At 41.4% G+C, this 13,548-nt stretch overlaps 1 protein-coding gene across 1 annotated transcript; it reads right to left on the bottom strand.

The window, feature by feature from the left end:
- Positions 1-11,474: 11,474 nt before the first annotated feature.
- LOC124255327 (post-GPI attachment to proteins factor 4-like) lies at positions 11,475-13,526 on the bottom strand. Its single transcript, XM_046689217.1, has one exon. It carries the CDS (start codon positions 12,818-12,820, stop codon positions 11,489-11,491), a length of 1,332 nt encoding a protein of 443 aa, XP_046545173.1. The 5' UTR covers positions 12,821-13,526; the 3' UTR covers positions 11,475-11,488.
- Positions 13,527-13,548: the final 22 nt, after the last annotated feature.

Raw genomic sequence — 13,548 nt, 5'->3', positions numbered from 1 at the left:
ATGTTTATGCCGTGTGAACAGAAGCACGGGAATCTATAAAAATGGTGATCCGACTAAAACCAACCAGACGCACAAGTCATAAACAACAAACCAACCAACCAACAAACAAACCATTGGGCACAATGGCGGAGCAGGTCACGTGTAGTTCGCCGTGCAGGGTTGCGTCCATCAGGCGCACTCGAAGGCTGTTAACATTGTGTCTCAAGGTCTGTCTGTCAGCCCCACACACATGTTGGCGAGATGTATGACAGTGAGACCTGCGTTACTTCGGGCTCTCCTCACACATGAAGATCATATTACTGGATAATGCTCAAAGTGGAGTCAACCAACTCACTCACTGACGGTGTCCCCACATACGATCCCCGGCGCAGTACTACTGGACTATTGCTAAAAGTATTGCAATACCCAATAAGTTCCCCCCTCCCCTCCTCCTAGAATACACCCCCAAAAAAACCAAACAAACAACAACAACAAACCCAAACAAAAAAACAACAACCCAAACAAACAAACAAAGCACACCCAAAAAAGGAGCAACGAGCAATACAACAACAACCCACCCACGCAATATAACGCAAGATAACTTCAGGGTTGTTATAACACAAGATAACTCTATGACTGTTATAACACAAGATAATCTCATGACTGTTATAACACAAGATAACTTCATGACTATTATAACGCAAGATAACACATGGCTGTTATAACAAAGAAACGTCAAGACTGTTATAACAAGATAACTTCATGACTGTCAAACAAAGAAAACGTCAAAACTGTTATAATACAACATAACTTTATGACTGATACAACACAAGATTGGCGTCACATATAGTCAAATAATATGCATTTTGTGCATACAATATATTAATCTTACGAGACGATTATTAATTCTATAAATAGAAGCGACAAAACCCTTTCATAATTCATAAAAAAATATCGATTGTCGATTGTACAATTGTGACAAAATCAAGAGCAGATATTTGTTTTAGCAGTATTACAGCTGTATGGTGTTGTTTGTAAACAAATCGGGTCTGAACCAGACAATCCAGTGATTGTCACCATGCAATACGATGACAGAGCATGTGTTTATGAATTACTATGAAATAGTGATAATACCAGGTGTTCGCGAAAAGATGAGCGTATCCTGCCCCACCGGAGGCACCCGTCATAAACATATGCTAAGTCTTGTCATTTGTTCACCTGAAGTAATTTTGGAACGTATGGTATAACATCCTCGATAATCATCAACGTATACGTATACCCTGGAGATTATCGAGGATGATGGTATAAGTCAAAATAGGGAATTGCATCAGACATATTTTTGTCACAGATACATCACATTTAGAACTCTCCTCCACATGTCTACCATAAAACGTCTTGAAAACTTTACTGAAGCCTTGACTGACTGACTGACTGACTGAGTTTGGTTTTACGCCGCTTTTAGCAATATTCCAGCAACATCACGGCGGGGGGACACCAGAAATGGGCTTCACACATTGTGCCCATGTGGGGATTCGAACCCGGGTCTTCGGCGTGACGAGCCAACGCTTTAACCATTAGGCTACCCCACCGCCCCACTGAAGCCTTGAATGTTGTAGCCTTGATCAAACAACTTCTGAGCAAGAGTGGCGTGACGCCCTTTGAAACCCTGATAAAAAGAGCACACTTTTGTACCTAAAAAGTTGTGAAATTTAAACGCCAAAGGCTGGAGCTGTCGGAATATTGCTCGACATGAAAGACCATATTGCTGATAAGCTGTGTATTACCTTTTTCTTTTTTGGTATATGTGAACGTAACAAAAATAGAAAAAAAGAGTATTTAAGCGTTGTGAGTAATACATATGTCGAAGAGTATGAATAGAGCCAGTAAGTAGATCACAGCACAGGACAGAAAGGAACCGACAATCCTTGCAGGAATAACACATTTCCGATCTAACCATCCCCAAATTAGCCAACTATTACGACTGCCAACAGCTACAGCTGTGACAGCCAAGCAATGGTTGTACACTGAGTCCTGTCTAGTTAAGTCATATTTGGCGGTCGCGCAATTTGGAACCAGAACGGGTTCTTGAATATACGCTTGTCACCGGAATTCTGGTCCCGGAAGTAATCTGGTGCCCGTCTCGCATATCGCAAGTTAGCGAGCGCAAAGGGAGATGGGAACCAGCTTAGTACCGGAAGTAGCGTCTCGCGAGACTTACAGGCCCTATAGGGCAATCCGTACAGTATCAATCGTCAGATCGTGTCCATCTGATGCCGGCTATTACTACGCTGTGGAATGAACAGTTAAATATCACAACACCAAATGCAAAATTGAGAGGGTAATAAACGGGCCTAAAATGCACACGAATCCTGTAAAAATGTAAATGAGACCAGAAGCGTGTTTCCAATGTTTAATAAACAAGAATTTATAGTCGAATAATTACTAGTCGTGAATTTAACAACATGTCAGTCAAGTTAAAACGTGATCGGAAATTCCCCACGGGTCTATTTTCAAACAAGAAAAAGTTAAGTGGATTCTGCTTTTTCGCTCAACGTTTTATGACACATGTTATTTATGCGTTTTAAATGATTGACTTGAAAGGTTCAATATCATGCATGACTGCAAATATGCAGTTGTTTCGTCAATATTTATACTTTGAATTTCAGCTATGGCGAATGGATATAAATGGCGTAATAGCCAAATCTTTTGCACCGAGGCATTCATTTTTTATCCCTATTTTTCTTGGTAATCTTTTCTTTATAAAAAACCCTTCCAGTATAAGGAAACGCTGTAGCGATGCAACGTTAAGTTTTAAAAATGAATGTGATATAAAGGTATATCTATAACGGTATTTATCCACATCTATAACGGTACTTTGCACAATAATTATCGTTCAGTTCACAATTCGTCATTTAGCATATTTGGGAGGATGTATGATGCTGTATTAAAAATATGTGTCATTTAGATTTCGGAATGCCATGGTCATATTGAGACCACCTTCGGTGGCCAAGTACTTCTCACTCACTCACTCACTCACTCACCCACACACTCTTACTCACTCACTCACTCACTCACTCACTCAATCACTCAATCACTCACTCAATCAATCAATCACTCAATCAATCACTCACTCACTGCTACCTAAAAAAGTAACAAACAACTGCCCTGATCCAACAGTAAAAAGTTTGGACAGCAATAAATCGAAACCGTAGTTTTCTCTCTGATACCATAATCAACTTTAAAACATCTTCCTCAATTCTATATAAAGGGAAAACCCGTAATCCGACGATATAGCACTGTTGTTGGTATGCCTTCATAATTTCCCTTATTCAGTTCATGGTCTTTTACATGTCCCCCATTTTTAATAAAAAAAACACCCCGGAAATTTGATAAAACGTAAAAATACAACAACACAATACACATATTAGCCTTGAGATATATTCCAACAAATTTAATAATGATTATTTTTGGGTATGTTTCAGTGTTAGTAATTGATTCTATGTTCATTATCGGGTCTATATTTTTCAAACAAACTCCAAGTAGAGGTAGTTTCTGTTGGTTGTGGATTTCACGGGATGGTTGGTTGAGTTGTTGTTTAACGCCGCACTCAGCAATATTACAGCTATATGGCGGCGGTCTGTAAATAATCGAGCTTGGAACAGACAATCCAGTGATCAACAGCATGAGCATCGATCTACGCAATTGGGATCCGATGACATGTGTCACCAAGTCAGCGAGTCCGACCACCCGAACCCGTTAGTCGCCTCTTACGACAAGTATGAGTTACTAAAGACCAATTCTTACCCGCATCTTCACGGGTCTGTCGTAATGAATAAACAGTACTATAATGACGTTAAAGAACACCCGATATGACCGTATGACAGTTAATATGTCGTAGCTATCCAACTATCCAACTGTATGTGTTCATTAACTGTTTTGAGTGGAATGATAGTCGTAATGTTACTCTATCTGAACGATTTCCCGGTACAGGCACACCGTGGGCAAATAGTGTCAGTATCGAACCATGACGATAAGTCCTAGAGGCAATGCTGTGGTTACCGGAAGTCGTCACCCCGTACGTGAATGTCTAAACTGCCAGAACCAGATTTACCTCCACATGACACCCAGGTCTGTGAGACCCCGTCAACTGAAATGAACTTTCAAATATTTCAGATAAATGTGTGATTATGTGTGGCGTAGACTTCACCGCATTAGGTGAGGTGAGGTGAGGTGAGGTGAGGTGAGGTGAGGTGAAATTGGGTTTTACGTCGTGCTTGAGAATATTTCGCTCATATGACGACGTGCATGCGTGTGTATGTGTATGGGCGGCTGCTTGTACTAGCCCAGACTTAAGCTGGTTTTATAGTGCTAGCCCACTGAGATACCGTGCCGCAGTGAAGCATGAATACCCCACTCAGACACACTCCGAGCCGACAAGTCCTTGTTGTACCCATTAATGCCGAGCGCCATATTTTAACGTCTTTTGGTATGACGCGGTCGGGGATCGAGCCCGCGACCTTCGGCTCTCCGAGCGGACGCTCTAACCACTACACCATGGAGGCGGTCTCACCGCATTAGGTAGATCTGGACGATAGAAAGGCCATTTAAGAAAACTTACAACTATGATATGTATCGTATGCGCCATTTATATATTTTACGAATGCTTCTTCTCAGTACACACAGACATTAACTAACCAATTACCAATAAGACACAAGGCATAATATACATGTATCTACTATTCTACGATGCTTATCAAATTCACATTCATCTTCTTGCACATCAAAATTAACATGTTTGATCGTCAAGTAAGTTGAAGAGCGAAGAGAAAAATGCATTTCTATGAAATATAAGCGTTTTTCAATGTTTAATAATGTAGTTGTCATACTCGAAAACACGTTTATTACAGAACACGTTTATATACATGTAATTTGTAAACAGAAGCCATAAAACCATTTAAACATCCTTAAGAAATCTCTGCTAATAGCAGAGTCGATTATATAATTCTGACTAAACTAATGTCCAATAAGAAACGAAAACAATTATAGTGTTGAAAGACTTTCGCATAAACGACCCAAGCCAAATGCAATCCCCAACCCCCCAGGATACGAATCCGTGTTATGACTGCTGTTTTGTGCTCGGGTGTTTTGAAAAAGTGATTTGTTTTTTGCAGAAAACACGTGACACGAAATTGCACAGGCACAAACAGTATAAAAACTGGTTAGTTCACGTGTTAGAGATGCAGTATTAGGAAAATCCACAACCCGGAATGCCCGGGTTAAAACAATAACAGCTAGAGCGGGCCATAGGAATGCTGCAAGTAGGGGCATCACAGACCCATGCTGCAATGACGTTGAACTGCTCCCGTAATACTGTCGGCAACTTGGTCCAGCGATTCAGAATAACTGGTCGGACAATAGACAGGCCAAGAATAGGCAGACCAAGGGTGACCACGCCCCCCTGAAGATCGCTACCTGCGCACCTTGCATCTGCGTAACATATTCTTGCCTGTGACGTCATCGGCGTCGAATGCGTTGGGTCGTGTGTCAGCAGAAAGACAGTAACAAGACGACTAAGGGCATCCCGTGATCAGAGCCTACAGATCCTACAGATGCCCGCTGTTGACGAATGAAAACGTCGTCGAAGACTGAGATAGGCAAGAATAGAAACGTTGGCGACGTCATTATAAGCAGGGCATCCTCTTCACTGACGAGAGCAATTTCTGCAAGTTCCATTCTGATAGCAAACAAGGTGTTTATCGTCCAAGAGGAGAACATATTGCCCGTTGTTGCGTACAAGAGGTCGTACCCTTTGTGGATAAGAGTGCCATTGTGTGGGGAGGCATTTGTGGTGACGAGAGGACGCCATTAGTCACCACTGATGGTAACTTGTATGCCGTACGCTACAGAGATGAGGCCTTACGCCCTGTCGTGCTTCCATTCCTTCGTTAACAGCCACAGGGTATTATGTTCCAACACGACAATGCCAGGCCTCATACTGCTCAAACGTCCTTAACGTCAACAACGTTCATGCGTTAATCTGGTCGGCTCGCTCTCCAGAGCACCTTTGGGATATCATGGACAGACAAATTCGACGGCGACATCAACCTCCCAGCACCGGGGATGAACTCTTTGTGGCCCTCCATGAAGAATGGCGACGCATCCCATGTGAATTCAGTGTAGGAGAGTGTTTGCCTGCATTCAAGTCAAAGGAGGTCACACACGCTGCAAGAGTGACACATAACACCACCTGTGGTTATTTTGTTCCGAGCAGACCATTTGGACATGCATTGAAAAACTGTTTTGTGTACCCCACATGGACATTACCAGCCATATTTATTTCATTGTTCATTGTATTGTTATGACTGTTTGCACAAGGTTTTAGCACATTTTGATGTTTATAATACTATAGTCATTTATGTTTTGTGGTTGTTTTCGCTATGGAGCTTCAATTCGGCTGCCAAATTTCTTTTGGGCGTTAGTTTATATCATGAGTATACACATGCCTGGGCTTCAAAGGTAAACAATCCACCATCAGCTTCCTAGATCGTGTACTTACCATTTATTACATAAATGTTCTTGATAGTTTTTGTGAAAGAATATCAAATATTGTATATACAGAGAGTTTCAGAATTATAGATAAGCGATTGTTTGCGAATATAATGTCTACAGAATGGTGCAAAATATCCATATGTACAATGTCATAAAGTTGTAGAGTGTTTATAGAATGTTGTAGAATATTATATTTCCAGAATGTTGTAGAATATTATATTAACAGAATGTTATAGAATATCCATGTATACATAAAGTTGTAGGATATCATATTTACAGAATGTTATAGAATATCCATCTATACCTAAAGCTGTAGAATAATATATTTCCACAATGATGTAGAATAATATATTTACAGAATGTTGTTGAATATTTAATAGGTCTCACATTCCACGAATCGCATAATTTCCTTTCCACCTATCCCTTCCTGCAATGCTGAATCAAATCTGAAGGTCCTCTGAATCTCGAATCTCACACAGACTCCTTTTCAAATTCAAAAGGAATTATTCATTTCTATCAAAATTATAAACATTCAGAAACTAAGCTTTAGTCTGTTGAATATTATATACTCTCCAAAAAAAAGAAACGCATATAGGAATTTCAACTGTATTTTTATGTTTATTTTGAAACATCTTGTATGCTTTATGAGTCAATGAAATATAGCGAAAGTGCACACTGTGAATGCAGACTTATCCGTCTTTGGCACTGTCAACGCGTGGTGTACGCGTCAACTGGGGAATTAGCTCATAATTAAGATGAAGTGTGCGTTGATGAAGACGAAGGCATAGTTGAGTTCAAACTTCTTTAGTTACATGACAAACAAATACACAAGACATACATAAACAGCGGAGTACCTGCTCAACCACAGGGCGTTTCCAACGAGCGGCATTATCCTGCTCGTGGTCGTCCCAACGGACAGTCCAACTACCGAACTCGTACTCCTTCCACTGTCCTCATTCACCGTCTACCTGTGAGCATACCTAGTATATATATATACAGTTTTTGACAACAATGGTCAGGCGACGACTCATCAATGGACAGACAGAAAAACAATAGTACTTCCTTGACCAGTTAATGTGATGGCAGACACGGCCAAGGGGGGATTACCAATGGAGGTTATAAATGTCAGACTCTTATACAATAATTAATGGGCTGACAAGTCAATTTACAATGCGGTAGTGATAAGGATGTACAGTAGTGATTAAAAATACAGCTTAGCGTCATTTATATATTACAATAAAGTCTCACATGTCTTGAGTACATAGGTTTGGACTTTTTAAATATTTGGACGATGGCTGTCCTGAATTAGTCACTATAACAGCACTAACTCGAGGAAAGTCAGTTTGAGTGTCACATGGAGACGTGTGGTGGCGTTGAAGTCAATACCTCGTGTGACCACCGTGGGCATCCAGAACTATAATCGAACGAATAAGTCTCAGAATCTCGTGTTGCCGAATCGCAGCCCACTCTGCCTGTAGTGCCTGTGCGAGTTGCTGGAGTGTCTGGGGCTGAGGGTAACGGCGTCGCACCCGTCTGTACAGGGCATCCCACAGATGTTCGATCGGGTTTAAGTCCGGTGATCTTGAGGGCCAGGGGAGCACATTGATGTTGTTGTTCTGGAGGAAGTCTCTAGTGTGACGTGCTGTGTGGGGCCTGGCATTGTCCTGTTGAAACAACTCCCTCTGGCGATCAATGGTTGGAAGGAGGTGTGGGAGTAGGAGTTCGTCACAGTACCGTTGAGCTGTCAGGTTGCCCTGGATCATCACCAAATCACTGCTCCTACGGCAGGTGATCGCTCCCCACTGTCCCGGCCGAATCTGTCCACCTGGGGAACGCAAGCGTCGGATAAACGTTCACGTCGACGTCTGTACACCCGCATATTCTTCCATCGCGTCGTTCCAATAGAAATCGTGATTCATCACTGAACCAGATTCTACGCCAATTCGGTAGGTTCCAGGCCTGAACGTTGGTGCACCATTGAACTCGATGTCGACGATGTTGTTGTCGAAGCACAAGGGCCAAAATAAGGTCTTCTGGCACGTAAACCAGCCTCTCTCAACCTGTTCCCGACGGTCTGCGCAGAAAGCCTCCTCAATCCGGGTATTTGTCGAGCGGTACTGGTCGCCGTAGCTGTTCGATGACGCAGGTGATGTACCCGGATGTAGCGATCCTGCGCCGCAGTGGTCGCTCGAGGTCGCCACTACGAAGGAAATCTGCTACCGCATTCTGCCGGCGATATCTCTCCCAGAGCCGTGAAATGGTGCTTTGGTGAACATTCATGTGTCGGGCAACTGCACGTTGAGACTGGCCAGCTTCAAGCAAACCAATGGCGATATGACGGTTGGCTTCACTTAGACGTGGCATTTTGCGTTCGTCAACAATATTCCAAATACAGTGAATAATCGACAGACAACGATCAACCTTTTATACCCATCATTGAGACTATCTGATCCCCAACGTTCACGTGCATTGCATGTGAATTGTGTATTCTGTGACACTACACGCCGAAATTGAAAATCATGCTGTTAAATACGGGTATTTTACGGATGATGCGTTTTGTTGTGATGTTTCAAAACATAAACACCATAGGACTCATAAACAGAGCAAAACCTTTTGTAAAATGAATCCCGTTTTAATTCATTGCTACATGAAATTGCTATTTTCATGATGCGTTTCTTTTTTGGGTGAGTATATATATCGAATGTTGCAGACTGCTATAATTGAAGAATGGTATTATATAAAATAACCTACACTGATCATTGGCACACTATGTTGCAGACTACTATAATTGCGGAATAATATTATATACAATAACCTACACTGACCATTGGCACACTATGTTGCAGACTACTATAATTGCGGAATGGTATTATATACAATAACCTACACTGACCATTGGTACACTATGTTGCAGACTACTATAATTGCGGAATGGTATTATATACAATAACCTACACTGACCATTGGTACACTATGTTGCAGCCTACTATAATTGCGGAATGGTATTATCTACAATAACCTACACTGACCATTGGTGCACAAAGTTGCAGACTACTATAATTACGGAATGGTATTATATACAATAACCTACACTGACCATTGGCACACTATGTTGCAGACTACTATAATTACGGAATGGTATTATTTACAATAACCTACACTGACCATTGGCACACTAGGTTACAGACTACTATAATTACGGAATGGTATTATATACAATAACCTACACTGACCATTAGTACACTATGTTACAGACTACTATAATTACGGAATGGTATTATATACAATAACCTACACTGACCATTGGTACACACAGACTACTATAATTGCGGAATGGTATTATATACAATAACCTACACTGATCATTGGTGCACTAAGTTACAGACTACTATAATTACGGAATGGTATTATATACAATAACCTACACTGACCATTAGTACACTATGTTACAGACTACTATAATTGCGGAATGGTATTATATACAATAACCTACACTGACCATTGGTACACTATGTTGCAGACTACTATAATTGCGGAATGGTATTATATACAATAACCTACACTAACCATTGGTACACTATAATTGCGGAATGGTATTATATACAATAACCTACACTGACCATTGGTACACTATGTTGCAGACTACTATAATTACGGAATGGTATTATATACAATAACCTACACTGACCATTGGTACACACAGACTACTATAATTACAGAATGGTATTATATACAATAACCTACACTGACCATTAGTACACTATGTTACAGACTACTATAATTGCGGAATGGTATTATATACAATAACCTACACTGACCATTGGTACACTATGTTGCAGACTACTATAATTGCGGAATGGTATTATATACAATAACCTACACTGACCATTGGTACACTATAATTGCGGAATGGTATTATATACAATAACCTACACTGACCATTGGTACACTATGTTGCAGACTACTATAATTACGGAATGGTATTATATACAATAACCTACACTGACCATTGGTACACACAGACTACTATAATTACAGAATGGTATTATATACAATAACCTACACTGACCATTAGTACACTATGTTACAGACTACTATAATAACGGAATGGTATTATATACAATAACCTACACTGACCATTGGTACACTATAATTGCAGAATTGTATTATATACAATAACCTACACTGACCATTGGTACACTATGTTGCAGACTACTATAATTGCAGAATGGTATTATATACAATAACCTACACTGACCATTGGTACACACAGACTACTATAATTGCGGAATGGTATTATATACAATAACCTACACAGACCATTGACACACTATGTTGCAGAATGTTACATAATCATCCAGACAATTACACATACAACCTGTAGTAACACATGTATGCCCCAGGTGTATTTTAAATACCGGTTTCTATTGTTTCAACGATGGAGGCGCTTGAGCGAGTAAATCTGTAACACAATACCACTAAGCCTACTGGGCCCGAACATTGAGCTGCCGGCAGTTTGAGAAGACGTCTTAAGGTCATTTGTAGATGGCTGGCGGGCGTGTTAGAAAGTGGACAGATTAGATTTGTTTACGTGGGACATGTTATTCCATGTCGGCGTTATGCCAGCACAATGGGGTGAAAATGTCTGAAAATGTGTATGGATTCAAAGACATTTCATGGGACTTTGCAGATCTCTGGTTATCTCTTTTGTTAGCGGGGCGGTGGGTTAGCCTAGCCATTAAAGCGTTCGCTCGTCACGTTGAAGGACCGGGTTCGAATCCCCACATGGGTATGTGTGAGCTCATTTCTTGTGTTCCTTGCTCGAATGTAACTGGAACATTGTTAAAAGCTAAAACCTTGCTCACTCACTCTACCAGGTCATTTCCAGCACGCTCTCGGAGTGATAGAGTGATGCCTAAATGACTCATGCAAAACATAAAATAAAACCCTTTCAATGGAATTATTTAATTTTGAAAGTTGATACAAAATGTTCCGCATCTTTATCACCTGTTCCTAAAGACGAATGCATCCCGATGTGGTGAAACAGGTTAGGTTCCAGCTGATAGGCTGGGGTCTGAGTTTGAATAACGAAGTCATAAATGGCCAGATCGGTATGCTGAGGTGAAGGCAATGAAGTCAAGTATGTGGTCAAGGGCTCAACTATTGCGCGTGGATACAACATGGCCGGTGTACAACATCCGGGCGCTTGTCGGAACTGATACAAATATTTTGACAGTCTTCGAAGTTCAAGAATGTTTTGACGACATACTAACTCTGCCGTCAACATGAAGATAATCACTCCTATTACAAAATATTGACACATGGTCCAATGCGTCAATTTTGTCTTGGAGCTCCGTACCATGAGTCCAAACAAAAGGCTTACTCCTCCACCAACACAACCTATACTGATCAGCTCTAAAACCCTTGGTAGCTCGAATGCAAATCCTTGCCATTTCTCTGGGTAATAGAGTTTCAGGAAGGCGAACTTCTTCTTCACAGGTGTACCTTTTGATTTATCGACTAAATGATTATCTAGTGAATATTCCAGAACGCTGGACAAATCTGTATGAGGAACGGCATCATCTTCAACCATCAGTACATACTCGGGATGAAACGACTCGGCAACCTTTAAACAGTACGAATAGTCAAAAGTTTCCTTTTCGCGAGTGTTTTTATGCATTTTTTCATCGTACGTGAGGTCTGAATGCGGGAGCTGTATATCTTTAACACTGAAACTCGATGAACCATACCTTTTAGTAAACGGCAGGTACGGTTCCAGAAAACGCGCCTCTTCGTGCTTGTGGGGTTGAGAATCAACATTGCAGATAAATACAAATGTCCTGTTTATAAAGTTTCTGCTTCTTGCAAAACTGTCAATTCCAGCTGCAGTTTGGAGAACATACCCCATACTTTCGTTCACTCTCTTAACACCCGAGCGTCTCACTGTGACTACAGCCACAGCTAAATACATGTGGGTGCCGTTTCCAATGGAATGGTAGTGACGGTAACTTTCACTGGCCATCATATTTTTGAAGTACAGGTTGGCATGTTTAACCCTGTCTTCATTTAACATCTTGGCTCTCTGTTGGAAGTTAATCCGTCCTGACGTTACGCCGTAGTAGGTAGAGAAAGGAAGTGTTCGACATAAAAACGGTAACAAAATACAGAACTGTATGATACACGCGACAACACCAAAATGGCGGAGAAACGTACATAGTTTAGACATGGCGACTCGAATGCTGTCACGAGTACCACACATATACAAGCTGCTGCAGGTGTACATGGCTCTCATTCAAGGTCCTATTATTCCCACGTAAACATGTTTTACTGATCGTGGGACATAGTCACAACATTTATTGTGTAACGCGTGCTCAAAGCTCAAAGTGTCTAAAGATAGAAACCAGCTAAAGGATGTCACACTGACAGAAAATGTATAATAATGCACATCCGTTATGCCCACACTTTACCTTGGGGTGGCTTTCAGATTTCTCCTTGAATCACGTTAGGTTTCATTCATGGCTGTCGCCTTCCTGAGTACGTTGATGTTGAATGTCGTTGGATGAATGAAACATGTTACATTGATGTCTGACAGGATTGTTGATCCAACATACATCTTCATACCTTGTGTGATAATCCCCGAAAAGGTGCTACTTTCTAGCAAATTTCAAGCTATGACTGAGACAGGGCGCTCCACTCTCTCCGTGAGTTTCTGTACTGCTAGCATGGTGGCTGAGCGTTCGTGTGACATCAACGCAGCTGGGACACCTGACGGATGGATGTGTATGAGAGTTTACCAGGCCTACTGTAGCTTCTATCTCGTGGCTGAGACAGGGCGCTCCACTCTCTCCGTGAGTTTCTGTACTGCTAGCATGGTGGCTGAACGTCCGTGTGACATCAACGCGGCTGGTACACCTGACGGATGGGTGTGGGTGTGTGAGTGTACCAGGCCTCCTGTAGCTTCTATCTCCACGCTCGTCTCCAGGTCATACGTTGAGCGACGCAAGGTATGTGTTGCAGCGC

This window comes from Haliotis rubra, unplaced genomic scaffold (assembly GCF_003918875.1).
Source record: "Haliotis rubra isolate DU_JTF1 unplaced genomic scaffold, ASM391887v1 Scf6, whole genome shotgun sequence".
Classification (NCBI taxonomy): domain Eukaryota; kingdom Metazoa; phylum Mollusca; class Gastropoda; order Lepetellida; family Haliotidae; genus Haliotis; species Haliotis rubra.
This window is presented reverse-complemented; position numbering and strand designations above follow the sequence as displayed.

Coding starts and splice junctions, on each gene's coding strand:
- LOC124255327 (XM_046689217.1), bottom strand. CDS start 12,820: ATGAGAGCCATGTACACCTGCAGCAGCTTGTATATGTGTGGTACTCGT.